The 28000-nt window shown below is 50.7% G+C and overlaps 1 protein-coding gene across 1 annotated transcript; it reads right to left on the bottom strand.

Moving 5' to 3' along the window:
- Window positions 1–295: 295 nt before the first annotated feature.
- On the bottom strand, window positions 296–26161 carry SPG7 (SPG7 matrix AAA peptidase subunit, paraplegin). Its single transcript, XM_063168210.1, has 17 exons — window positions 26020–26161; window positions 25265–25367; window positions 24710–24799; window positions 20965–21215; window positions 20279–20418; window positions 18386–18488; window positions 16775–16900; window positions 16326–16488; window positions 15495–15668; window positions 11530–11654; window positions 10287–10389; window positions 9229–9339; window positions 5500–5615; window positions 4068–4224; window positions 3341–3504; window positions 2557–2634; window positions 296–963 (listed from the first exon to the last, which is right to left on the bottom strand). Exons 1-17 carry the CDS (start codon window positions 26134–26136, stop codon window positions 754–756), a joined length of 2331 nt encoding a protein of 776 aa, XP_063024280.1. The 5' UTR covers window positions 26137–26161; the 3' UTR covers window positions 296–753.
- Between the last annotated feature and the right edge of the window lie 1839 nt (window positions 26162–28000).

Below are 28000 nucleotides of genomic sequence, written 5' to 3'. Positions count from 1 at the left end.
TTTCCTGAGGATTCCCAGCAAACACACCTGCTTTTGCTGGACTTCCAAGAGCACCTGTGCAGCTCAGAACATCTTCCCATGTGTGCTCAGTCACCCTCTGCACAGTTGGTTTCTATGTCCCACTGCTCAGCTCTTTTTGCCTCAACTTCTGCTTGGGAAAAACGTGCTGTAAAAGCTGGACATAAATTATTGACTAGGGAGAAGGAGGCTCTTGTCCTGTACCACTCCACAGCTCTAATGAGCTTCATGTGTGCCAAACACCCCCGGAGCCTGACACATTGTACACACACAGCAGCACGTTGTGGGCAGTTTATTCCAGCCAGGGCTGTTTGTGTGTTGTGTTCAAAGGTTACACAAGAGCTGCAGCACCCAGCTCAGCCCCACAGGGGTGTCCCCATGCTGAGGGCACAGCCCTGCCCTCCTGCCATGGCACTGAGCACAGCCAGCAGTGGCTTACATGGGACTTTCCACCCATTGGAATATGTTCCCTGCTCCTGTGTACAAGAAACTTCCATAGCAGATCAGACTTACCCAACTCCTAATCACCACCACCCCGCTAGGAATCAACTCTGAAATCCTGAGGAGTTCTCCTTCCTGCAGGATAAAGCTCCAAGAGCTCACATAGCCATCCCTAAACCTGGGGTAGCAGCAGCAGCAGCAGCACAGCAATTCCCTGCTCAGCACCTTGGCTCTGGAGCTGAGGAGGCAGAGGCTCTGTGTCCAAGAGAAGCCCCCATTCCACATGGAGGGGGTTCACACAGGTCTCAGGCGTGGCTCCTCCTCCTCCTCGTGGCTCGGGGGCTGGGGAGGTGCCTCCTCCTCCCTGGTGTCCTGCTTGTCCCTCTCAGCCTGCAGCCAGCTCTGAGGAGCAATCATCTTCTTGGGCCCGTGGGGCGGGGGCCCGATCAGCGCCTCGATGTCGTCGTAGTTGATCACCTCCTTCTCCAGGAGGGCATTGGACAGCTGCAAAGGGGAGGGAGGCAAAATGAGGGATGGAGCCCCCAGAGAGAGCAGAGACCTGCCTCTCTGAGCTGGTCTGAACTGTCAGCTCAACTCAGCCCCAGCACCTGCAGCCCCCAGGAGCAGAGCTGGCTGTGCCCCCACAGATGGGGTGACCCCAAATTCTCCAGGCTCCAGCACCATTCCCAAGGGCACCTTTGGCCAGGAACACACAATGTGACTGCAGGCAACAAAGCAAGCTCCTGGGAATGATTTGCAATGAGAGCTCCGGGAACAATGAGAGAAGTGTCCCTCCTGCCACTGTCACTGCACCTGTGGCCCTGCCCAAGAGCCAAAGCAGCAGCAGGGAGATCTCTGGCAGAGCCAGAGCCCTCCCTGCACACACAGAGCTAACAAAGAGCTGCCTGTTCCTGCAGGCAGGGGCTGGAGGTCAGCACGAGTTCCTCTGCAGAAGAGTGGAATTCTCTGGCCCCTCTGGCAGCAGCACCACCCCTCTGGAGCAGCAGGTGGCTGTCCAGAGTGGAACTGCTCCATCCTGCTGAGGAGATGTGACACGCTGGCCTGGCAACCGAAACACTGACTCTGGAGATACTTTGGCTGCACTTTAAAGTTTTTCTGTGCTGAGCCTCTAGCAAACATCTGGCTGCTGTTACATGGCAGCAGCAGGACAGAGGAGCCTGCAGAGACACCCCTGAGGATCCCTGCTCCAGAGCTGCCAGGGCACTGTCCCGGGGACAGCAGCGTGTCCCAGCTCCCTCCTTACCACGCACTGGAGGCCTGGCACTGAGTAGCTGAAGGGGTTGTTGTTGTTGTTCTTGTTTGTTTAAAAAGAGGATTTAAGGAAAAGAATTGCTTGATTTGCAAAATAGGGAACATTCAGTTGACCCCTGGTCATTTTGGAAGTCACGGACTGGAATTCTGAAGGGAAGTCAAGGAGATGCAGAGGGTGCTGTGGCCCAAGCTTGGCTCAGCACTGGGCACAGAGCTCCTGGCACAGGTGGGGATGTGCCACGGTGTGTGACTGGTTTGGGACTCTCAGGACACAAAGGGGAGGAGGCAAAGCTCTGTCTCTGCAACAAGGATTCTTTGGTGCATCAGTCATTAAGGAGGTGAAAACTGCCTGGAGTCACCAGAAAGCAGGAACCAGCCCCCATCAGCCAAGGCACTATTTTCCTGCACCAAAGCCAGACACTGTCCACCTGATTACTGGCTTGGCTTCCCAAAAAACAGCCACTGTCAGCTCTCCAGAAAATTGCACTGCCAAGAGGCAAGCAGAGAAGTGCAGGTGAAGGACACAAATTCCAGCTTTGATCATTTCCACAGAGCACTCCTCCTCCTCTATCTACCCTGCAAACACCAGCTGGTGTGAGGAGGCAGACTACTCACTGCTGGGAAAGGCACACACATTCCTCCCGTGCCTGCTCTCAATCTGGGGGATACACAGTAAACAGTCACTCATTCCCAACACTCCCACCACAAGACTTTCTAGGAGAGAGACAACACTGCAACAGCTGAGCTACAGAGCACAGCAAGCAGCAAAACCACCAGTTAAAAACACCCAAACCACCCAACAAACCCCCACACAATTCAGCTCACGGTTTGCAGCTTGTCCCGGTTCTCCAGCAAGAGCTTTTCTGTGCGCCTGTAAGCCTGAGCCACCAGGGTTTTGGCTTCCTGGGAGAAACAACAAGAGGGAGGTGGGGTGTAGGTGGCAACAAACACAATGTGTGGCTAAACAAGGAGAGCGCCGAGGGATGGAATCTGCAAACTGAGCCAGGCAGAATGTGCTTCCCATGCACAGAAACTATGGATAAACTGGCTGGAAAAAGGCCCAAGGAGTGCTGGTGATGAGGGACAGTGAAGTCCTGCCCTAGCACAGCTCAATGGGAAATGCAGATGAAGGCTGTTCAGGAGCTAAAGGTTCAGCTCAGCACAAATCCCAAGGAAGCACAGCCATGGTGCTTCTGAAATAGAGCTTATTTGTTTCCAGCTTTTTGGCTTTTGAACTAAAGCAATGTGTTTTTTCAGCAACGAAGCCAAATTTCCTGTCAAAACAGGCTGATTTGCAGTCAGCTTGACCATCTAACCATTGGTTAGATCTGGTCTAGGAAGCACACACAACTACACTGTGACTTTAAGACACAGGTTTCTTGCCATCCCAGGCCTGCACAGCACAGGCTGCTGGGCTGAACTCACAGCCAGGTGGGATTCTGCCTGTTCTGCTGCCCCACTGCACAGCCCTGACACATGGAACAGGTCACTGCTCACTCACTGGCCAACAGCAAAATGCCAATTGTTTGGGTGCAAACCACTTGCCATTTTTCAGAGAAGTGCAGAAAGCAAAGGACAAAAAGGAACCCTTAGTCCAGGGTGGCCTTACGTGGTCCATCATCTGCAGCAGGCCCTGGCTGAAGGGGCGCCGGCCGATGCCAGGGGCACTCTCGGGGTCTGGGAAGGAGATCTGCCCGATGCTGGGCACCATCCCATACTGCTTCACCATGGCATAGGCTATCTTGGTCACCTTCTTCAGGTCATCCTGTGCTCCTGGGCAGGAAAGAGACACACACACTGCTGGCCAGCTCTCAGCTCAGTGCAGGGAGAGCACATTCTGCACAAACACACGTCCTACCAGGGGAGAGAGCAGAGGACCCACTGCAGCCATGGGGGTGAACACTCAACCCACTGAAGGACCTTCCTGCAGGTCCCAGGAGCGACAGAGTGACCCTTCTGTGGCCAGCCCACCTGAGTCCAGACCTGCCACTGCCCACAGAGCAACCTGGTCTAGTGGGAGGTGTCTCTACCCATGGCAAGGGGTGAAATGAGATGGACATTAAGGCCCCTTCCAACCCAAACCGTTCTGTGATTCTATTTGGATTTAACCAGTTGGAAACAGCAAAGAAAGTTCTAGGTCTTCTCAAGAGCCTCACCAGTAGCTGTAAATGTGGCTTTAAGCTTTGGGACAAATCTGAGACAAGACAGTGAAAACCAGCCCTAAGACCTCCATGCTTGCAAGTGTGACATTTCTTCTTGCCAGCACAGGAAACCTCCATCCCTTGCTCAGATCCCCTTGGACCTCCACCTGCCCATGCCAGGCTCTGGCTCCTCACCTGTGGTGACCCTGTTAAAGGTGATGGCCTCAGCCACTCTGCCCCCCAGGGCCATGCACATCCTCTCCAGCAGCTGCTCCTTGGTGAACAGGTACTGCTCGCGGGGCAGGATCTGCGCGAAGCCCAGAGCCGCGTTGGTGCGAGGGGCGATGGACACCTGCAACACAGAGCAGCTCCCTCAGCTCACAGACCTGCACGGCTCTCCCTGCAGCACCACAGGGAGGGCAGCAAGAGGCCTCTGCATTCCCAGTGAGGTTTGTCCATAGCCGTGGACAGGCTGGCCTGCAGAGACATGGGCAAGGACAGCAGCGTGTCCTCGTTCCTCTGCCTTCACACACAAACACACTTCCTGCTCAGGAAATCATCCTTAACAGCAAGTCACAGAAATCCTGAAATTTAGGAGTTACTTTGGAGTGTATAGGCCACACAGAGTTCACTGATTCTGCTCCAGAACCCCTGAGACTACCTGCAGAAAGACAGGAGCCTTCAGAAAAATAACAGCCATTTTCCCCACCCACTAAATGAGAGTAATTAACACCAGTTCTGCTTACACAATGGGTCATTCAGAGTGAATGTGCTGCTGGTAACTGGCCAAGGAGCTGTCACCCCTGTCATTTCACTCCCCACCTCCCCAGTGTCCCTGCTTTTGGAGATGAGCACAGATGACATCCCAGGGTGCCAAAGAGGCCTTTCCCTGCAGAGAAGGGCTTCGGGCAGACAACCTCCCAGCCTGGAAAACACATCTCTCCATCAGTATCAGGCTCCTGCAGGGGCCTCACGGCCTGCAACGTGCTGGGAAAGGGATCACATTTGGATGTGTGCGCACAAGGGGCAGCCTGGAAGTGCATGACTGAGCAGCAGCACCAGGAGACTCAGTTGCTTGTAATTTTTAATTGCAAGGCTTCTCCTATAGCTGTTAATCAGCTTTGCAGCAGCACTGTCATCAATGGAGCCTAATAATGGATTTCTCTACAGCATAAATTAGGGACATGGTTTATATAATCACAGAATCATTAAGGCTGGAAATGTCCTCCATGACCATCGAGCCCAACCTTCAACCAAATCCCACCAGCCCACTGAACCACACTGTGAAGTGCCACGTCCACTTGTTTTTGAACATTTCCAGGGACAGTGACTCCACCACCTCCCTGGAGTACCTGCTCCAATGCTTAACCAACCTTTCAGTGAAGAATTTATTCCTAATATCCAGCCTGAACCTCTCCTAGTTTAGTGGTGGGCTGGCAGTACTAAGCAGTTGGACTCAATGCCCTCAGAAGTCCTTTCCAAGGAACACGATTCTGTGATTCTGTATTTGCCGTTTACTTTTCTGCAGCAGCACAGCCCCAGGCTCACAGAGCTGAGCAGAGCTGCACACAAGTACCAGTCTTGGACAGGGAAGTCCTGGGAGTGCCCTCCCTGGAGGTGGAGGTACCTTCATGACAGCCTCGGTGTGCTCCAGCAGCCACCCAACCAGGGCATGCCCGGATTCATGGAATGCCACCACCTTCCTCTCTTCTGGTGACAAGATCTTACTTCTTTTGGCAGTGCCTGTGGGAACACACACCAGGGTTTGATAAGTTATCAACAGGTGCAACCAGTGGGGCATAACCTGGTCCAGCCCAGGGCACAGCCCGTGGCTGAACTGTTTGTGCTGACACTGGGGAGGACGAGGCAGCAAAACCCCTTTGGCTAAAATGTTTGGAAAAGGTGCTCCCTGGCCCTGAGAGGGAAAGCAATCCATGCCTGGGATTGCTTGAAAACCCTGGCAGAAACTTTTCCCACTTCACCTTACAACAGATTTAATCATTAGACAAATACTTTGACATTTGATTTGATCACAGCTCAAGAACCTTGTTCCCACGGTTGGATCTGTAAAAAGGCAGCTTACTTTCTTTTTTGTGCAGAAAAAATCTGAAAACAACACAAAAAATCACAAACAACAAAACCCAAAATGAGACTAGCTAGAGTCTCACACTCATTTTGCTGTTTTCAGTCCCTTAGGCAGAACAAGAGAGAAGAGAGATGTTGAATCATATATATGAGGTCCCAGTTGAGAAAATTGTGCATTAAGAGCGTTCAAATCAGCTAAAGTCCAGGAGAAGATACAGAAATCCTTCTCCAGAGCCTGGAAATGTCTCTGATTACACATGGCATGCTCCATATGAGCTTATTCCCAGGCTCCTGAGACCCAGCAAATGAAGCCATAACTCACACTTAACCCTTCCTCCAGGAAGGTGATTTTCCGAAGTATCTATTTTCCAACTTGGCACAGCAAGCTCAAAAAGGATTAAAAAAAAATAAAAGAATGGAAGTAAAACTTCTAGCACATAGGAAGAATAAGTACAGAACACACAGTGTGTCAGGCACTAATTACAGATCAGAATGTTGGATGCAAAAATGTCCCAGGATTTGCAGGCCAGAGTCCCCACACAGAGCCCAGGGCAGCAGAGCGGAGAGCAGCCAGTCAGAACCAATATTGCACCAAGCTTGCTTCATGCCTTGGAAAACAACATTCTATTAACATGAACTTTTAAACCAAGTCAAGGGTTTTATTAAACAAGGAAACAACAAAATTAGTGTGGCAGATCTGGTAAAATTACTGCTCAGGGACCCTGGAAACTGCTGTGCCCCGCCAGGCACGATGGAACAGCAGATTAATTGCAACTGCCTTGATTTCATCAGTCAGAGCCTTACCCTGCCCCCAGCAGAGTGTGAGCATGGCCCTGTATGGCTATTTCCACAGAAAGATGCATCTATTAATATAAATATATGTATATATATATATACACACACACATACACAGAGACACTTAAAAAACCCCTGCCAGCCCACTGAGGGAGGGACTGTGCCCTTCACAACAGCACACAGTGTGCCCACCAAGATTATTTCTTTTCCTCCATAATCTCCAGGCATGGAAGTGCCCTGAAAGCCTGTAGTTATCACATTCATGACACAAGCCACCCAGGAAACAACTCTGGTGCATCTCTGCTGGCCTCACACAAACCCCACCAAGAAAACAGGCTCCATTTTCTGAAGCCAAGCCCTAAAAGCCTCTGTGTGCTCAGCAGGTTTCTACCCTCACTCCCAGGAGACCTGACTGACTGCTTTCTGTTCCCAAACTAAAAACACAATGGGAACTACCACAGAGAAAAGTTCTTGCTCCTCCCTTACAGCAACACAAAGCTTTAAGGCTGACAGGGCCTCTGGACTTGCAGAGCTCCCTTTTGATTCCACCCCACTCTTATTAAAACCAGAAGCTCCTAATGGAAAGCACAGTAATATCTTCTTTCTTTCAAGAAAAGCTTTTATAGGAACTGAAATGCCCTCTGGATTGTGAAACCCAGAAGCATTCCTATGACATGGAAAGGGTACATTTAATACAGGGGCCTGGGGGGTTGTTTGGGGTCTTTTAGAATCTGTCTACAAAAAATAGCCAGTCCTGCTAATATGAGAGAATCTGATTAAGCAACAAAAAGACTCCGTGGCTTCCTACACACACCAGAGCCTGAGTGAGGCCAGGCAGCTTTGACTGCCAGAGCTCATGTCCTGCCATGCCCCAGCACATGGATCCCAGAGATCCCTTCTGCTGCCAGCCCCCACAGCCTTCCCTGCTTTTTGCTTTCTTTTCCCAGTCTGGGGAACTAAGGCAAGGCTCAGAGAGAAAAGGCAAGTGAGTCTCTACAAGTCTGGTGCTTGTGCTCCTGCAGATGGGAAAGTAGAACACATCTTTACAAGAGCATGTGGTGCCAGGACAAGGGGGGATGGCTTCAAACTGAAAAAGAGGAGGTTTAGCTGGAATATCAGGAAAAAAAAATCTTCCCTGTGAGGGTGGGGAGGCCCTGGCAGGAGCTGCCCAGAGCAGCTGTGGCTGCTCCATCCCTGGAAGTGTCCAAGGCTAAGCTGGATGGGGCTTGGGGCAACCTGGGATAGTGGAAGGTGTCCCTGCCCGTGGCAGGGGATGGAATATAGACTTTGAAGTTCATTTCCACCCAAAGCAGTCCAGGATTCTGTGATCTTTGCTGCAGCTGATGAGAATTTTTGTGCTACAACTACAGCTGCCTCCCTGTCCACTCTTGGGAGTTCCTGGGTACAATTTGGGATTTGTGTTTTTAACCAAAGCACTCCAAGGGTTTTGTTTTTCTGCAACAGGTGAAGCTGTGAGGAATTTCCTCAAACATCTTGCTTAAAATGAGGACTTCTCTGAGCATTTTCTGCTAAAGCAAACACTCAGGCCCTAATTCCAGGATCAGGAAATAACTGACCCAGCACAAACATCCTGTTCCACACGTTCCACTCTAAAGGCAGAGTGCCAGTCTGTGTGCCCAGGCTCCTGCTGGGAATGGAGCCTGGAAGCAGTTCAGTGTCTGATTATGAGAGCCACAGCTTGGCTCCAGGGCAGCTCAGCCCAAAACCCACCAGATCCAAGTCCCTCAGGTGAAGTCTATAGTCCTGGGAACTCTTTTCCCCTCCCTGCAATACACAGAGAAATCTCCAGAGGTTCCTCTCCTGGCAGTGGCACAAGCAGCAGGGAAAGGCCACAGGATGTTCTCAGAGGGAGAACAGTGCTCCACTGTCTTGCAGTTTATTCTGCCAATTCATCAAAGCCTGGGCTTGGAGGGCAGAAAGAAAAATCTCAAGTTTCTTGCTGGTGAGGATGCAGAGACTATTTGCTATTGATATTTATGTAGCAGGTGTCCAGAGCAGCAAGAAAAATTCAGAGATATTGTCACTCTTCTTGTTAAAAAATAAACCAAAACAACAAACCACAACCCACAACCCCCCCAACCTTCTAAACTGAAAAATTGACATGGATTAGAATTTTCCTCTTTATTATTTTGCCAGTGGCCATTTTCCCTGAGCTATGGGTTCAGACTCCTCCAGATTCAGGAAGATGGAGCCATTTTGGGTCTTTTCAGAGAACTTTCTGTGACTGTCATTGGAGACCTTCAGGCCAGAGCACACTCTGGACCCATCTGTCTTTCTGGGATGTAACCCAGTGGCACAGGTGCACAGAGCAGCCCCTGGATCCCTGGCAGTGCCCAAGGCCAGGCTGGGACAGTGCAAAGTGTCCCTGCCATGGCAGGGATGGCACTGGATGGGCTGTAGGGTCCCTCCCAACCCAAAGCAGTCCATAACTCCATGGAATGGCTGCAGCTCTCACCTGCAATGACTCTCTCCACGGCGTACTCGAAGTTGGAGGTGTCAATGGACTTGTGGCCCTCCCTGGCAGCGTGGAGAGCAGCTTCATTGCAGATGTTTGCTATGTCAGCTCCTGCAGACACGAGTTCACAAGAGTTACACTGGCTCTGAACGGGACACGGGACTCAGAGGAGGAACGGGCACAAACAAATGTGGAGAAGGACCTAAGGAAGCCAAACAGGCTGTGCTCTTTGTTCCTTGGGAACAGAGAGCAGCCCCAGCCCGTGGTGTTGATGTTGGATTTGAATAATACAACCGCTTTGGCAGGGAACACTGACACCACACAGAGCTCAGCAATGCAGAAGCAGGCTGGGGCCAAGGCTGGCTCCCAGGGCCAGGGCTGCTGTGGGCAGTGGGCTGGCACAGGCTGCTGCTCTGCTCGGCCTCGGAGAGCAGAGAGGGAACATCTGTTCCCAGTTTGTGTGGGTGGTGATGGTGGTGGGGGGTGCTGAGAGCAGACACGGAGAGGCAGCGTGCTGGGGCCTGGGAGAGGGGAAACCCAAAAGGACATTCCAGGAACTCCACATAAACAGGAACTCTGGAGCCCCTTGCTCAGCACTGTTTCAAGCTCCCAGGGACCCACCCTGGAAGCAGGCTCGATGCAGGAGCCAGGCAGAGCTGTCCAATTTCTACTCTGATCAGCAAAATAATTCCTACTTGTTCCTTCCATCACTTTCCTGGTAACATAAATCAATTTAACAATCTCTCCTCTGAAGTGCAGCACCTCCTCAACAGCTTTGAGAGGAGCATGACTGGTTCCTTCCCTTAGGAGTTAGGCACCTGGGCATCATAAAAGCGTGTTTTCAATACCTCCCCACCCTGCTAGTCCTGCATATTTCAGAAGATTGAAAAAAGTCATAAATTACTGCTCATCAGAGCTCACCAGGGAGCTGGTCAGCTTCCCACTATATTTTCTGTTTTCCACAGAAATGGAGAAAAAAAGCCATTTTTGACCAAAACTCCCTGTTAGACCCCCAGCACCCAGGGAGCGGAGCAGGAGCAGCCAAGGACACATCATACCACTGAATCCTGGGGTCAGCTCTGCCAGGTGCTGCGAGTAGAAACTGCCATCCTGGATCAGCTTCAGGCCCTTCAGGTGGTGCTCAAAGATCTCCTTCCTCTCCTGTAAAGAACACCAAGGCCAGGGGTCACAACGGGGCCCTGTGTCACGGCAGGGAGCAGGGTGGTGGCACTGCCGGCAGAGGGGACGGCGACAGTGCCGGCAGAGGGCAGGGCTCTCCTTGCAGAGCTCCAGCAGCCCCGATAAACACCCAGCTCTCACATTCCCAACAGATGCACGAGGCTCCCCCTGAGTCACAGCTTTCTCTCTCAGGGCCACTCTCCCCTCCTCACTGTCACTCTGATCTCTCTTCACTTCTCCCCCACCACACAAGCCCTCTCAGGAAGGAGCTCTGACTGCCTCGACCCGCACAAAGCACAAACTGCAGAGCCCATCCAGCAGCTCCTCAGCCTGCACCCATTTCCCAGATGGAGGTGGGGGTGAGATGCTGCTGGCGAGCAGCCACCAGTGACTCATTCAGCTGGTCCAGGAGATCCTGACTCAAACAATGGGCTCAGTTGCCAGGGTTTTTCCCCTTCCTCCTTCAGGGCAGCTGCACAGTTCATGCTTCCGGGGCCAGATTCTATCAGGCATTTAAGGTATTTTCACTGAAAACTCTGCGGAGGACAGTGAAGCACAGATGGGAGAGGAAGAGCCTGTGCTGGCACAGCACACAGATCCTCACTGCAGCTGAGCCTATTCCCAGAACTCTGCTACAAATGTCAACACAGCAGACATGGAAGACTCTTGTAAATGGATTTAAAAAGCATTCAGAAGGAGAAAGTCACTTAACAGGCTGCCTAAAGGAAAATGAGGAGCCTTACAAGGATAGGGAGGGCAATAAACCTACAGAACAAACAGTGCTCAAGGCACATGACAATTTAAGCTCTCACACCAGCCAATTGCCAATTAGGTGCTTCCCAATTTCCTGAAGAGAAGACACAAACATAACTCTGCATCTGCATGGCAAAAGGAACCTCACAGAAGAATTCACTGCCAAGGGTCTACCAGAGCAGAGACCTGCAGACCAGTGAGCTGTCACTGCAGAGGAGCAGGCACTGCATTAGCACCACAAATCCTTCATTCAGAGCACAGAGGCTCCACACCTCCACCTCCTCCAAGCTCAGCCTTGCCAGCCCAGTGAGACCAGCAGGGGCTGGGACATCCCAGTCACAGGAAGGAAAGGCAGCTGGTGGAACCTACCTGCAGTGTGGGGAGATCAATGAAGATGTGCCTGTCCAGCCTCCCAGGTCTCATCAGGGCGTTGTCCAGGACATCAGCACGGTTGGTGGATGCCAGCACTATGACGTGATCCGTGGTCCCCATTCCTGCCAAAAACAGGACCAGGGTGGGAGGTCTGCCCCACCTCACACTGCACTGCAGGCACACAGGGGGCTGGAGGCAGGGGATGGAGTACACAGCTTTACACAAAGCCAGAGGGTGTGCACAGCACCCTTTGGGCTGCTGAGGCTGAGTGTGCCCTGCAGCTTGGAGCAAAGCCAGGAAGGAACCTCCCAGGTGACCCAGGCCAGTCCTTGGTTATCATGGATATTCTGAAATCCCCTTTTCATTTATTTAAGTCTTGGCTTAAGACTTCAGTTTCTCCTTCCTATTGCCACACTTGGAAATTGCTCCAGCTAGAACCCAGAATCTCTGTTTTGATGAGTTCACAGATGCCTTCTCACCCCCAGGATAAGTCAATTTCTGAGCCTTTAGCTCCAGACTGTACAAGCAGCATTTCCTAGCTGAAACAGCCTTTTCCACAAATTTCCATGGAAAGCCCTTTCAATTTTTATTTATTTCAGCCTTCAGTCACAGACAGACCACCAGGGGAGGGACAGGCTTTCCTCTGAGCTGCTCAGAGAGAGGACAGCTTTGCCACCCAACAAGGGCCATGTTACAGCAGGAGTTGTTCTTTGCCTCCTCACCTCTTACAGGCACTGTGCAGAACCCACACCAGACACAAAACACAACCCAAGAGCTTTGCACTGATTACCAGCACAGAATTTGGCCAAGCCTCAACAGAGGCATCAAAGACAGACAGGGTTTCTGGAGAAGGGAAGGCAGGGCACTGGCAGCTGCAGGAGGGGAAAGAGGAGCAGACTTTGTGCTGCCTGGGTGAGGAGCCAGAGCTCCCATGGAATCACTGCCCCACACGGTTATTTAATGCAATCCCCCAGGTGCCTGCAGGCCCCTGGGCATGAGTCACCTGCTTCCAGCACATTCCCCAGCCCTGGCACACAGCAGCCTTCCCAGGGAAAGGACACCACAGTCCCATGTGCTTCCCTGTGCCAAGTCCCACGCTGTGGAGAGGCGGCTCCGTGCACGTAAGCTGGGCCGGTTTCAGCTCTCAGCTCCAGCAGAAGAGCTGCCAAATGTGTCAGCGTGCAAGAGCTCAGCACAGATCAAGGTTCCAGGTGAGGCAGGGGACTGGCTGTGCCAGCCTGTGCTGCAGCAGACCTGGTGCTCCCTCTCTGCAGGCTCCTGCCTAAATAAGCTGCCCGAGAGGATGAAGCCCAGCATCCTTCAGGCGTGTATCACACTGAACTCTGGAGTGGGATAAACAAGCAGACACTGGCAGGCACTCCAGGAATGGCAGGATTAGATGGCACAGTGCATTATCTGCCTTGCAGCTGGGAAGACTCTCTTAAAATAGGTCTGACTATTAGAACAAATAAAAAACCAGAAGAACTGAGAGCATCCTCCTCACATCAGCTTCTGCCCCACTTGCTTAATGCAACACCACCTGGCATGTCACAGGCAAAGATCAGCCAAAGGAACAGGCTACAAAAACAACATCTCATCACAGCAACAAATGAGAGACAGCTCTGAAAATGCAGCCTGAAGAAAAGAGTTCCTGCAAGGGTCACAAAGGAATCACTCCAGAAAGGAAAGGGAAAAACAGTCTACACAAGCTGCCCTGCTCCCACTGAGCAGCACACTGCTTGACGGGCATCTCACCTGCAGGGTTATACTGGGTCACCCTCCAAAAGCCTCTGGACATCTCCTGGGAGCAGTGGCACTGAAATGGGGCCCCTTCCTGAAGGAAGCCTCAGCACTGCTCAGGACTTGTCTGAGGTTCCAGGTGAAGAGCTGCTACCAAAAGAGCTGCTACCATGCTGCATTTCCATTCACAAACCCCCAGCTGAGGCCAGGAGTGCCAGAGCTCCTCTCAGAGCATGCAGAACAGAGGAGAGATTTGGGTCACATTCCTCTTCCGCTTGTCTGCGGTTCGAGAGGAAGATTCAGTGCTGAAAGCAGCACCTGCTCCGGCAGAGCCGGCTCCCTGCGTCACTCACTCCCTGCGCACAAACAGCCTTTGTGAGAGGCTCCCCAGCCCCTCCCCTGCTCCCGCCACGGCCCGTGCCTCCCCAGCTCACAGCAAACTGACAGAGGGAAGGAACCCGGGGCTGCTCAGGGAACATCCTCTGATTTCTCCAAAATGTGACTGAGCCCAGCCTGCACTCACCCTGAGTGCTCATGGGGCACTCAGCTCCCTGCAGAGCTCTGATCCTCCTTTCCTGGCTTTCCCTTCCCTCCAAGAAATCTCATCCAATCACAGAAATCCAACAATCAGTGGTGACTCACTGATCTGCTTTTGTGCATTTTATTTCTCCAATTAACACCCATCTCGGGTCTATGGTATTGACTTGCCTTCAGCCCTCAGTTTAAGCTCAACCAGAGCTCTCAACCTTCAACTCAAGGCTTCCTTACAAACACTCACCACTCCTGGGGCAGAACTGCTCCCCTCCTAAACAGGTCATTCTCCATCAACCTGGGAACTGTTTTGCTGTGCTGCACGTGGCACATCAGTGTTGTTTTAGGTGACACACTCCGTTAGGTAACACTCCAGTGACACGTGCCAGGATCCCTGCTGATCCCATGTTCCCAGCACCAGGCTGACATCCTTGCCAGCTGTCTCCTGTTTGACACTCTCAACTCCTTGCACTGTTTTTTTTAGTGTGTGTTTGATAAAGCACTGAGCAAAATGAAGGACTCTGTACATGATCTGTGTGAGACACGAATAAAGAATGAGATAATATAGATTTAAAAATAAACCAGCAGCACACTGCAAACAAGGGACTATAAAGTACACACTGAGGATAATATTTACCTTCTAAACTCACTTTCCAGTTGAGCTGAACCCTTATTTCTGCATTGAGACTCACCAGGAAAAAACTCTGGAAACCACACCTAATTTTTACAGACTGATGGAAATCAGACATTTTCATTTTTAGGCTAGAGATGTGGAATGTACTGACTACACAGTCCTGAATAGACATGCAGGCTTCCATTTCATTCAGAGGCCAGCTCACCCTAAAACTGTTAGGGGAGAAAAGGACCCACCCAAGCCAGGACTGCTGGGCTGTGTTAGCACTGGCCTCTCCTGTCAGGATCATCTATTCACTGGAAACACTCAGTACAGAGCCAGCAGCTGGAACCTGGGTCTGGGGATGTTTTTGGTGTGTGATGGCTTCTAGCTTTTCATATGAAGAGTGTGATGAGACAACATGACAGTCAAGCTATGAGTCACAGTTACAGTGAAGGGAAAACTGAAACAAACTCTTCCTCATGGGCAGAGAGTTGGCTATTCCTCACCCTGCAATAGTAAGATTTAGTAACAGAAATATTGCAAATTGCGTCAAGGCTGCAGGGGTGGACAGAGACAGCACTAAGGACTACCAAAGGAGCATTCTTTGTGTGAAGGTGTCTGAGCAAAGGGCCAATTCCAGGTGCACAACAGCCAGAAACCAAACCCAAGTGTGGCCTCAAACCAGGACTTGTTCGCAAAGCCTATCTCTCTCATCTCAGAGATCCTGTGGTCAAGGCAGACAACACATACATATGGCAGTGGACAGGAGAATTGATATATTACTTCACTCCTGTCCCTTTAGGACAGCTGAACTCTAAACTCTGACAGGCTTTAAACCACTACCTGCCTCAGACAGGATACAACAAGTATCCAACAACATGTAATGGCCAGCCGGACTGAAACTCAGGGGGTTACATTTTACTGGATTTAGGGACTAGTGATGGGGCACATGGGCTCAGACTGGTTCAGACTTCAGAAAGACAACACCACAGAGGCCAGGCAAGTTCAAGCAGGGCAAAGATGAACAGCCAACAGCTGGACCTCTGAGGAGAGAAGGGCAGGGAGAAACACTGACCATCCATCTCCACCAGCAGCTGGTTTAAGGTCTGCTCCTCCTCAGCGTTGGCAAAGCCAGAGACGTTGGTGGAGCGCTTCTTGCCCACGGCGTCGATCTCGTCGATGTAGACGATGCAGGGAGCGCGAGCCTGCGCCTCGCGGAACAGGCTGCGCACACGGGCGGCGCCCAGGCCTGCAGGGAGGGAACGCTGTGAGCCTGACAGCCAAAGCTGGCAGCAAAGCTGGAGAGCAGCACTGCTGGCCCTCAGTGAGACACCTGAGACCAGACAAACCCTCCCAGAACTCGTGTTTGGTCCTCAGGCTCAGTGCGTCCTGGGGCTGGGTTAAATGGGCTCCTAAACCTGCAGAGACTCCTACAGCTGCTGCAAGAGGAGCTTTGCTCCCAGCTCCCAACATGGCCTCCTGCTCCTCCCACAGCTCAGAGCAGAAATAGTCAACATTTTCCTGCATACTGACCCTCACTGGCTCTCAAGAGATCTGTGAGGAAGGAAGAAAAGGAGAAGGATGGAAATCCCAAGGCACAGAGAGGCCCTACTTTCCCCATCTGCATTTCCATACAAGGAAGGAAGCCTCAGTCAAGGGCTTTAATAATAGGTACAGGGAAGCCAGAGAGGATGCTTGCAGGTGAAGGACCACAGCTGCACTCTGTCAGAAAGCAGCAACCAGAAATGCACTTCAGATACTACATAATTAAGGAACTGCATCACTGAAAGCCTTTTATATCTTCAGCCTAAGTATCCAACCCATCCTCCCCATGCCAAGCCCTGTCCTTTGCAGGAAGCCCAGCCAGCTCCCCCCACCTCCACAACAGACAAAGAGAGCACCTCACCTCCAATCACCTCCACGAACTCGGAGCCTGCCATGGCCAAAAACGGCACCTGGGCCTCTGTAGCCACGGCCTTGGCCAGCAAAGTCTTCCCACAGCCTGGTGGGCCCAGCAACAAGGCACCCTTGGGCACCTTGGCCCCGAGCTGGAGGTAGCGATCAGGATTCTGCAAGGACAGCACAGCTGGGTCAGAGCCACAGCTCACACCAGCATCTGCACCACACTGGGGCTTCCCAGAGCTTCTCCAGAATGTTCTCAGCCTGGGCAACACTGAGCTGCCAACAGGGGCAGCTCCATATGCACTCCCATCGTGGAACTGGAGATACAGAGCTTGTTTCAACAGAGGCTGCCCAGAACCATGAAGGATGAAAAGGAGAGCATCCCCACCCCAGGTCACCCCTCTATCCCAGAAGGAGGGCAGCAAACATTTGTTTTGTTCTATTTTTACATACCTTTAAATAGTCCACAAATTCCTTGACTTCCATTTTTGCCTCATGCATTCCTGCTACATCCTTGAAGCCAATCCCTTTTCCAGATTTCCCATCCACAATGGTGAAACGAGCCATCTTCAGCTGGTTCTGGGGAAGGCAGAACAAGGACCAAACAACTGTGAACAAGGCAACAGCCTGGAAAGGCTGTTTGCTACATTTTGGGAGCCAGCCCAGCCCAGGGAGACAGCCAAGATGTCCCTACCAAACACCACTAAAGTCCTCACCAAAGCACTGGTGTTTAACGGATTTTTGCTCTGGAGAAAGTTCCCAGATGGATGGCTGACTCAAACCTTATTTATCCACATGTTGGGAAGAGACAGAATAAACTTGCAGTCATAGTCCCAAAACAATCCAGTTCAAACTCCATGTAGACCAAGCAGGAATGTTTATTAAAAACATGCAGATGTCCAAAACCTGATTTGGGATCTCCTCCCTGATTTCTAATTGCTCTGATCCTTAATACACTGGGACAGTCATAGTTCCAAGGAATATGTGTTGATGGCAAATAACTGTCAGTGGTAAATAATTGCCAATACTTATGAAAGCACAGACACTTTGCACAGTCTTTGATGTTGCTGCTGGTTTCTTCTGGAAACACCCCAGGCCAAAACTACAGGTTCTTAAACTGAACAGCCACCACGTTTCCATCTCCTGCTGCATGTGAAGCCACAACGAGAGTCAAAACAAGAATTCAGTTAAACATCCCACTCATAACTGCTCAGTATGTTCTACTCAAAGCAGCTACTGAGGAGGTTTTTTTCTTTCAGAAGAAAGTTTATGGCTTCTGAGGCCTCAGAAACATCCAAAGGAAGAGTTAAACTCAGGGCCTGGCTGTCCCCACTTAAGCAAGGACACAATCTAGTCCTCAAGGCCTCATTACTCAACACTTCTTTAAAATATTCCTTTTCTCTGAGCAGCTGCATCCTTTTGTTCAAAGAGAATCTCAAAGCCAAAAGAGAACTGCGGAGGAGACTGAGTGGGAAATCCAACAAGGGACTGAATTCGCTGTGTTTTCATCCCAATCCCTGCGGTCAGGGACAGAGCACCCCAGGCTGATTCCTACAGCTCCATCAGCTGATCCAGGCCAGGGTGGGAGAGGGGAGGAGGAGGTTTGCCTGGTGTTGCAAGCGAGGCATGCGGCAGGAGCAGAACAGGCCAACACATAATGAACTCCAGAATCTGAACATATTTTATAAATTGAGAACTCATTTTGCAGAAAGCAGCAATTCCTACTTCTGGCTGTATGGGAGGCATGTTGGCAGGGCCCAGTGAAAAACACCATCTGCAGCTGCAGCTCATTAGCAAGCTTTGAAAACAGCAAACTGGACTGAAATTCCCTGAGCTCAGCCCTTCCTGCCATTGGGAAGGGAAGGGACCTCGGCTAAGGCCAGTTAAGGTACCAGCCAGGGAGATGATCAGCACAGGCTGCAAAGTGTGGCAAGGCTGGAGAGTCCTTGGCACCAGTTCATCCTCATCCTACACTGACTTTGCTGGGAGAAGGGGAGGAGATAACCCAGCAGAAGCCAAGACTCCCCACAGGCTGCAAAGCATGCTCAAAGCCAGGCTACTCACAAAGGCGTTGAAGCCCCCGGCCCTGCTCGCCACCCTGAAGAGACGGAAGATGCTCCACAGCATGGACACGGCCACCAGGGTCACTATCAGGGAAAGGACATCACTGAAAGGACAAAGACAAGAACAAACTGAAGCCTTCAGCTTCACCTGGTCAATATGACCTGACACTACTTTTAAAGGACATTTAGGGTACAGTGCAAACTAGCAGACGTGATTAAGAACATGGAACTTTCACAGGTTGTTATACAGATATATAAAACCCATAACCCCAACCATTACATAACCTAAAAAGTTAAGCAGAGGACACTGGCAAACATTGCCTACAGCTGTGGAGGAAATTCGACCTCACCATCCACTTCAGAGGCATTTCTGCTTCTAAAACAAGCAGGACTTCCAGGCACTCAGATCACACGCGGAGCAGAATCCACTGGGGCTGGCAGTGCCTCCAAAGGGAGCTCACTGCAGAGGACAGGCTCTGCTAACAATAGGGACTGCAACCCTCCTAATCCTGGCAGAAATCACTCTGTGGGTCTCCCATTAAGAGACTGCTTGATCCTACTCAGGAGTACTTTATGCCAGAAAAAAAGTGCTCCAGCACCAACACTGTCAGTTTTCTGAATCCTTTGGAACACCCATTGCATTAGAAGGGAGATGGGGAGCTGCCATGACACCCCAGGTCTAACACAGTTACAGGACAAACATGCTGAGGACAAATACCCCGTGAGCTCTAAACAAAGGATGCTCCTAAGAGCAGGAAAAATGATCCTATGCCAGATGACAGGCTCAGATTGGTGGGCCCCTGTTCTGCTCCACATGCCTGAGGAATCATCCGGCCTCGCCACACTTTTGTGCTTATCTTTACACCAGGAACGTGTGTTCCACCTCTCACAGAGGGATGATTTACTGAAGCAAGGGACCAGCAGGAGTTCTATACCCTGCTGCATTTGTTTCTGCTCAGTGAGAGATGCAATGGCAACACTGAAACCTGAAAGTCACCTTCAGTTTGTCTGCTCTGCAAACAGGATTAATTCTGAAACACCCCGAGCGCCCACAGCATGGAGCGAGCTGAGCCCTGCAAAGGCTCTGCACCTCACAGGCTCCAGCTCCAGACTGAGACCAAATCCTCCAGACATTCATCAGGTCTTCTGAGAGACTTAACAGCCCATCACAGCTCTTAAAAAATGGTTTAAAATCTCTTTTGAGGAGCAGGGGAAACAGCTTGCGTTGGGGGCTGATTGTCTGTTCAGTCCTCTCTTCCTGTTACACGTAAGTCTGAAAAATTGGCAAGTTCTGAATTTGAACTGAAGGTCTCATACTGCATGATTAGTTAAAAAAGCTTATCTTCATATATTCAACTACATGTTAAAAACATCCAAATGGTGATGAGAGGACAAAATCCAGCCCAGGTATCCATTCAGACACAAATTTCACATTTTTACAAGGTGTCTGGGAGGAGGAATTACACACACTGGCCATCTCCAGTGGGAAAATCAAAGCATTATAATGAGGAAGGAAGGCTTAGTGCATCCCCAGCCTTCTCCACAGCCCAGGCTGTAACATCATTTATTGCCAAGATTTCTATCACACTCTGCACTTGGATAGTTGATTATGAGAACAAAAAGTGCTCAGCTGAACAAGAACTCAGTGACCCTGACCTGAAACATTTTGGCCTGTTGCATGTTGCAATTACAGAATTCTTAAGACCCTCACTTTTCAAACATTAATGTACATCTAAAGCACCTTATCTTCCAGAAACATTCATTCAATGCTCCAAATCCAAGCTCACTTTTCTGTCCTGTATTTAGATAACATTTAGCCAAAAGTCACTTTTTTCCAAGCAAAGGATGCTGTCACCAATACAAGAGCAACAGTAAGAACAAATTTATATCATACTTTCCATAAAAGCCAGGGTGTTTGTAGGAAATGGGGATTCTGTCTTTCTCATCAATATTCAGCTCATCCTCCACAGCTCTGAGCTTCTCTTCAAATTTGTCGATGTTTGCCACACGCATGGTGTAGAGCAGGGTCACGTTCTGGGGACAGGCAAGCCACAGCAGCAGGGAAATGTTATTTATTACATGTCAATATCTGCAAGGAGCACAGGGGCACAGCATGGACAGGTCAGGAAAAAATTAGCCTCGTGCCACACCCTTTGATCTTGCATCAATGAATACGGGAGCAGATGACTGACACCAGGGCTCTGAGTGAATTTAGGAAGCCTCTGGTCTTAGGAAAAAAGGCTGATGGAGTTTGACAGAACGCTCATGCCTGAAACCCAAAAAGCAGAAAATTTTTGAAACAAAATCCAGTCATAAGAGTTTACAATCTCCTGGATACCTTCTCCCATATCAGACTGAGCTGGTAGAGGAAAACTCAGTTTCTCCAGCATTTTAGACACACACTAGATTTTTTTTTTCCCCAGGCCATTAATAATTATTTTTGCAATTCAAACTGGAGGTCCAAATACAAGAAAGAAAAGAACTAAAGCAAATTTACCAGCTGGAGTTTTACTGACCACTAATTCAGTCCCCTTCAGCAGTATTATCTAAGCTCATTCCCAGCTGTAGGGAGTCACTCACAACTTGGCCATGGGGAGTTCCACCTGGGTGCAGATAAATCTCCACGATGTCACTCTCAGGCACCACCTCGATCCTCTGCACCTCCCCCTTGGCCAGCATCTCATTGACAAAGTAGTTCCAGGAGATGTTGGTCCCCTCCCTGTTCTCGCCGATCATGAAGCGAAGCATCAGCACCACGAAGGTGAGGATCAGCAGCGCCCGCAGACGCTCCAGGTGCATCTGGTTTTCCCTCCTCCTGCGTTTCTCCTCCTCTTTAGGAAAAAAAGATACCAGAGGAAAAAGAATTAGTGTGTAATCGTGGAGTTCTCTGACTCAGAGGGATAATTAAATGGCAAAGATTAACACAATGGTACTTTTGAGGGGGATTTTGTGCTGCATGTTTGGTTTCCCCTGAAGGACTGAGCTCCCATGGTCCTAGTGCACCAAACCCACTAAAATCCCACCAAAAATCACTCTAGGCTAAAATGAGACACTCTCTTGCCTGGCCCCATTGAGACAGAGTCAAATAAAGCCACAGGATCCTTGTTGCTAAAAATCAAACTGCAGAATGACTACAACTCATTTCATATACAACATGGCTCCACGGTGGAAAATATTGGGAGTAATCCCAGTGTCCCTGGTAAATCCCACAGCACATTATTGTTTCCAGGTGAGCTCTGATCTCCTGGCACCTGCACCACAACTCCAGCAATGCTTCCACCACCTCAGTAAATACCTGCATTTGCAGAGAGTGGGAGATAGCACAGAACACAAATACACTGCAAATCCATCTGCCTTAACCAAATTCCCTGGATTTTCTCCCATACAACTCACCTCATGTTTCAGAGGGTTTGATAACTTGCCCACATTAAGGATCTGTATCCAAGGGGGATTCCTATGCTGGATGTGCTTTCCCACACTTTTATTGTACTACAGCCACACTAAGGCAATGACACATGGAAAGGGATGTTTTACTTCAAACATTTGCCATCAAATATTTTTTATAGTCTCACAACACTTATTTTTTCTGCATCACACAGGCAAATTTACAATTCTGTGGGCTGTAAAGGGCTGTCACAGCACAGTTCAATGTCAGCTGCTGGCCAGTGTTTGAGTTGTTCAAATGACAACAAATATCTCCTCCTCTTTTCAGTCACGTGTGAGTGTTCCCAATATATAATTTAACACTTGCTCTTGATATACAATTTAACAGCAACAGCACCATGGCACACATAAATACCCTTCCACACCCAGAAATAAATTCATTCTGTGCCACTGGGCTCTAATGCACCGGTGCTGCAGCTCAGATTTGATTTATTTGCAAATTCATAACAAATGTCCTGACACCAGCATTTATCACCGGTCACCAATTAGGCCCTACGCACGCTGCAACAAAACCCAGGGACAAACATATGACCCAGGCAGCTGCTAAAAAAAGTCCTCTGTCCTTCAGAGGCACAGTCTCATTTTTCACTGCTTCCCAGCCCTGCTCCACTCTGAACAGGAAAGGCTTGTTCCTAAATAGAAACAATGCAGCTTGGCAGAGAAGTCATCATTTCAGAGGGCCGTGACAAGCTCAGGCTCCGTGTCCAGCCCATCCGCTTTGTTCTCTCCTGCCATCCCCTCACCAAGTGTTATCTGCTGCATCCAGCTTTGTTAGCACTCAGGAATTCATCCCAAGGCTGCAGGATGACATCCACTACGGTCTTATTAGGGAAAACTAAAATATATTATCAGAGTTAAGTCTGCACAACATCCTGGAAAGCTGAGCAGGTTCTAAATAAAAAGATTTTACAGAGAAAAGAAACTACTTAAGGAAAGTGAATGCTGATAGGAAAAGTCCACCTGTGGTTGTGCAAGTTCCTTGGAGGTGTCAGAGTCAGCTCCTGCTAGAGCACTTTCCTCTATTTCATTTCAGACCAAGTGGAGGCCCATAACCTGCTCTAAACACACACAGTCAGGGGTGTGATCACAAAAACACCACCCAGGGGAAAGCTGCCCATGAAACGTCCTGACACAACTTCTCCCATTTCCAGGAATTAGATCTTTCTAGGACCTTTAACCTGCAGCTGAATAATTTCAGGAGAGAACCCCATTTCTAGAAAGCTGCAAGGCAACAGCAAGCTTTCCTCTAGTCTCATTTAATCAAGTACAAAGCCCATCTATTTCTCAGCTGCGGTGAGGCGTGACAGTCTGTGCAGCACAACATCTCCCCTGCACCACAAGCACCCCACAGCACTCAGGAACCAGTCCCAGGGACTGATGCGACACTCGCAAGCAGCAGCTGTGGGAATACTTCCAGCTCCTGAGTCTCCACCAAGCAATGATTTGCCATTAACCCCAAATGTGAACTCTCTGATTAAAATCTTTGCAAGGGCTGCGGTGACAGTTTGAAGAGTTCTGTGCAATAATTACAGCAGAGACAAGTGTTCCCCTGGAGACACGGGGCAGCAGTCCCCTCCCAGAGCCAGGCTGTCCATTAATCACAGGAGGAGAGGCACGGAGCGCAGCGTGCTGCTGGGTACTGATGGGAACAGCTACAGCACTGCCAGGTGCCTGCCCAGCCATCCCCTGGCCTCACACACCAATTCCACACCCCAATCCTTCCCAGGACTCTGGGAGCTGCACTCACCCCCCACTGAACCCTTCATCCCCGTTAGCATCGAGGAAAATCCACTGCTCCTGCCACAGGGACACTGCAGTGACACCAGCCAGGCTGTCAGCAGCACCTGACCTCTGACTTCAAAAGCAAAAAATCCAGAAGAGTTCAATTATTAAGCACAACAAAGCAAAAGCCAAGTGCTCACACCATCTGATGATACCCAGGTAAAGGTTTAGAAAATAAATGACAAAGTTATATTACAGTCTGCAATGACATTAAGTGCCTCCCAACTTGCAGTACAAAGTTCTGGAGGCATGGCAGGGAGCTGGATGATTTTATGGGTCCTTCCAACCCAAGCCACTCTGTGACTGACAGGTTAAAACTCATTTTCAAAAGATTCTTTACATGCCTGGGGCTTAGGAGAGTAAGACATGGAAAAAAAAAAGTATCTAAAAAGACTGATTTAAAAAAGAAAAACCAAGAAAAATTAGTAACACTGCTAAGAGCTCTTTAAGGAATTTATATCTAAATTCTGTGGTTCACAAGAAGTAGGGGTATCTCCATATTGAAGGTAAGTGAAATAAAAGCAAATAAAACCAAATCCAGCTTAAATGACTGGGTTTAGTTAATACAAATTTATTAAGCCAAAATGCTGTACAACAAAACCTCCCCAAAACCCCCAGGTAATATTACTGTCCCCCTTCACAAAGGGGCAATGCCAAGGCAAACAGCAATGGGGAGGTTTGCACAGGAAGCAGAGTGCCCCACAAAGAGTCACTTTCATGATCTTTCATCCCCTGATTAGATATTAGGGGAAATTCCTTCCTGGCAGGGTGGGCAGGCCCTGGCACAGGTGCCCAGAGCAGCTGTGGCTGCCCTTGGATCCCTGGCAGTGCCCAAGGCCAGGTTGGACAGGGCTTGGAGCACCCTGGGACAGTGGAAGGTGTCCCTGCCATGGCAGGGTGGAACTGGATGGGCTTTAAGGTCCTTCCAAGCCAAACCACTCCAGGATTTCTATAATCTGCCTTGTATCTTCCAGTCCATCACCTAAACCAAAATACTCCTTCCAGCTTGTCCCTAGCCACAGGTTTGTACAGGGAAGCAGGAAGGAAGATCTTGCTCCCTGTGTTTCAGTAAACCCCAGAATTTCTGGTACACACATACCATCCTCCTCCTGTGGGGATTTCTTCTTGAATCCTCCATTCTTCCGGCTACTCCCTCGAGAGCTGGATGTAGCAAACCAGGCAGTGCTACCTGCAGGCAAGCTCAGGTCAGAGATTGTTTTGATGGCACAAGGGAAATAATTTGGAGGAATTTCTTTAGTACTGAACCATGGACACCATTCCCAAAGCACAGCCATTGCTAACACTGGTGAGGGCAGTTAGGAACAGCCTCACACTTGGGATTGGAAATGCTCGTTCAAGGAAATCTAGGTAATGGAATTAAATCATACTGGGGAATACTCCAATAAAAGCCCAAAAAGGCTACAAACCAAAGTCTAACAAGCCAGTACTTCTTTAATCCCCTGAGCTGCTCGTAGGAAGGTGCCACTGGTCATTCCTGGCACCAAACACAACCCTGGATCCCTGCAAACACCCCCAGCTCCCACATCCAGGAACAGAACCTTTGCTGCACCTTCAGGAATGCAGGGGGAAGGCGAGGAAAGGTCAATTCTCTTATGAAATCAGACCTTTTCCCTTCCTGCTCCTCAGGACTCACCCAGGAGATTCCAAAGTCTGACTGGATCCCGGATTATGAGTTGTTTTGTCAGGACTCCACCGAGACTTTGACGTGGTAGGGAAAGTGTTGGTGCCAGGAGGCTCTGAGGCAGGAGAGAAAGAAAAAACAAGACAACAATTGGAACAGCAATGTGGCTGCTGAAGCTTTGTGTGCCTCCCTGAGACTCGGATTCCTGAGCAGGGAAATGCTGTGGGTGAGTGTCAGGACAGCAGCTGGGAGCCCTGGAAGGGATCCCTGGCTGGGCACCTCCCACCTGACTTAGGAAATGTTTATAACCCAGAGCAAAGAAAGCACAAGTAGAAATAGACAACTTATCTTCAAAACACTTAATAGTTCATCTTTTCCCTCTCTATGTCTGTTGTTTTGGTTTTTCTTTTTTTTTTTTTTTTTTTTTTTTTTTTTTTTTTTTTTTTTTTTTGTTCTAAAGGCGTGTTGGAAAGCAGTTCTTAGAACGTAAAGCCTGGCAGTGTCCAAAGCCAGGCTGGAGAGGGCTTGGAGCAACCTGGGCTAGTGGAAGGTGTCCCTGCCCATGGCAGGGGGTAAGAATAAAATCCCTTCTCACACAAATCATTCCATTATTTCCACGTTGTTTCCCAAGTCAACCACCAACAGCGCTCACAGGACGAACCTTCGGGACGGCACAACCACAGGTCCCTCCCAAGCAGCCCGAACGCCCCTCTCCCCCGTTCTCCTCCTCCCCGGTGCCCGGTGAGGCCCCGCCACCGCCCCGTTACCTGCAGGCCGCGAACCCCGCCGAGGGCAGAGCCGCGGGGCCGGGCCCAGGCGGCGGCGGGCGGCCGCCAGAAGGCGCAGCGGCCGCGGAGCAGCCCCATCCGCAGCAGCAGCGCCATGTCCGCCACTCCCGCTCCCCAGAGGCGTCAGAGGCCGCGGCGGCGGGACGAGCCCGGGCCGGGCCGCGGCGGCTCCGCCGTTACCAGAACCGCGGCCGCGGCAGGGCCGGAAGCGCCCGCTGAGGGCCGGGCGGCCATCTTGGAAGCGGGGGCGCGCTCCGCGCTGCCAGGCCTTAAGATGGTGGCGGCGGCGCGCGGGGGCTGCCGGGAAGGGTCGCGCCGTTCCCGCGGTAACGGGGTGGGGGGGGCACGGTGTGAGGGGCCGCGGACGGCCTGAGGGCCCGGCCCCTCCCGCCGCTCCTCCGGCGGGCTCTGCGCTGCAGGCGAGCCTCAAACTAGGGCCAGCCCGCTAACATATCACTGAACAGACGATTCTCCACCGGCCCCGGCTTTCTCCGGCCTCTCCAGCAGGGCCAGGGCCCGGCCTTGGCCTGCACCCAAGTTATTTAGGCAGGAGAACAAACGGCTGGGAGGGGCGAGAGGGTCCCTGCAAGGTTAGCACAGAGGCTGCAGCCACCGCTGAGGGGGCCCTGATACTGGAGTCTGGTGGTGTCAGCACACAAGCAGCCCGGCTCTGGGATTTTATCCCTCCTAATCCCACGTAATTGTAATGCCTGGGAAAAGAAGGAACAGCCTCTGCAGTGTTAGCTTCAGCAGCGAGGAAAGAGAGCAGCTCCCTCCCTGTGCAGCTGTTGCTGAGGAAGGTTCCCCCTCTGACAGCACGAGGTAGGAGTGAGCTCTGGTAGAAAACAGCCTGGGTGTCTGCGATGGGAGTGAGGGACTGAACTGTGCTCTGAGGGAAAGGGAGTGAACAAATACATAGAAATTGATGTTTACTTTGAGGGTGGTGAGGCCCTGTTACAGGTTGCCCAGAGAAGCTGTGGCTGCCCCATCCCTGGCAAATTAATGTCCCCTCACGCCTGCAAATCTCTTTGTGTCACTGGTTGGATCAAACAGTTCAATTTACACACACACAGCTCGGTGCCAGTTAGTACATGAGGGCTGTTCAGAGGGGATATGGCAGCTGGGGGCACCTCCACCCACAGATCCCACATGGAACGCCCAGGGAGGCTACACTGATTCCCAGCTGGAAGATCCAGGCCTGGATGTGACCAAGCCGTGCTGAACTGGGAGTACTGGTTATTTACAGACACAGCACAGGGCTGGAGTTGACACAATTTCTATCCCTTTTTTCACACTGTGCTTCAAAGGCAACCAGATGACAGAGCACCAGGAAAGCTGGACAGAGCAGCTGTGGCTGCCCCTGGATCCCTGGCAGTGCCCAAGGCCAGGCTGGATGGGGCTGGGAGCACCCTGGGATAGGGGAAGGTGTCCCTGCCCATGGCAGGGGTGGAACAGAATGGGCTTTTAGGTCCCTTTCCACCTAAACCATTCCATGACTCCATGAAGGAGGGCTGGGGGTCTTTGCCTGGCTGGTGCCAACACAAAGTGGTGCCAGGAAGGAGAGCCAGGACGTTCTGCCCTGCGTGGGCAGCCCAGGCTGTCCCCTCTGAGCGTGCCAGAGGTGACCTTGGGAAGGTGGCCTCAGTCACTGCCCTTGGACTGGCAATATGCTCCTTTGGGAGTAAGCCAATATTCTGAGAGGCCAGATATAACCTGATCCAGGCTTGGCCTTGCTGGGATGTGCTCCAGCCATGACATCACCCAGTAATGCCACGTCTATTTACTACCGGGGAAAGGTGCTGGATTGGAGGCTGAAATCCCTGCTTTATCTCCTGAGCAGGTTAGGAGCAGGAAGCAGCATTAGCAGCCACAGCTTGTTCTTTTCAGGCCAAGAGAAGTCAGTTTCCATGGGAAACACAGCTCTGCTCGGTCTGACAATCCACCTCTTCTGTTTCCAGGC

Source organism: Melospiza melodia, chromosome 13 (genome assembly GCF_035770615.1).
Source record: "Melospiza melodia melodia isolate bMelMel2 chromosome 13, bMelMel2.pri, whole genome shotgun sequence".
Lineage (NCBI taxonomy): Eukaryota > Metazoa > Chordata > Aves > Passeriformes > Passerellidae > Melospiza > Melospiza melodia.
Note: the sequence above shows the minus strand (reverse complement) of the source record. Positions and strands in the feature narration are given on the sequence as shown.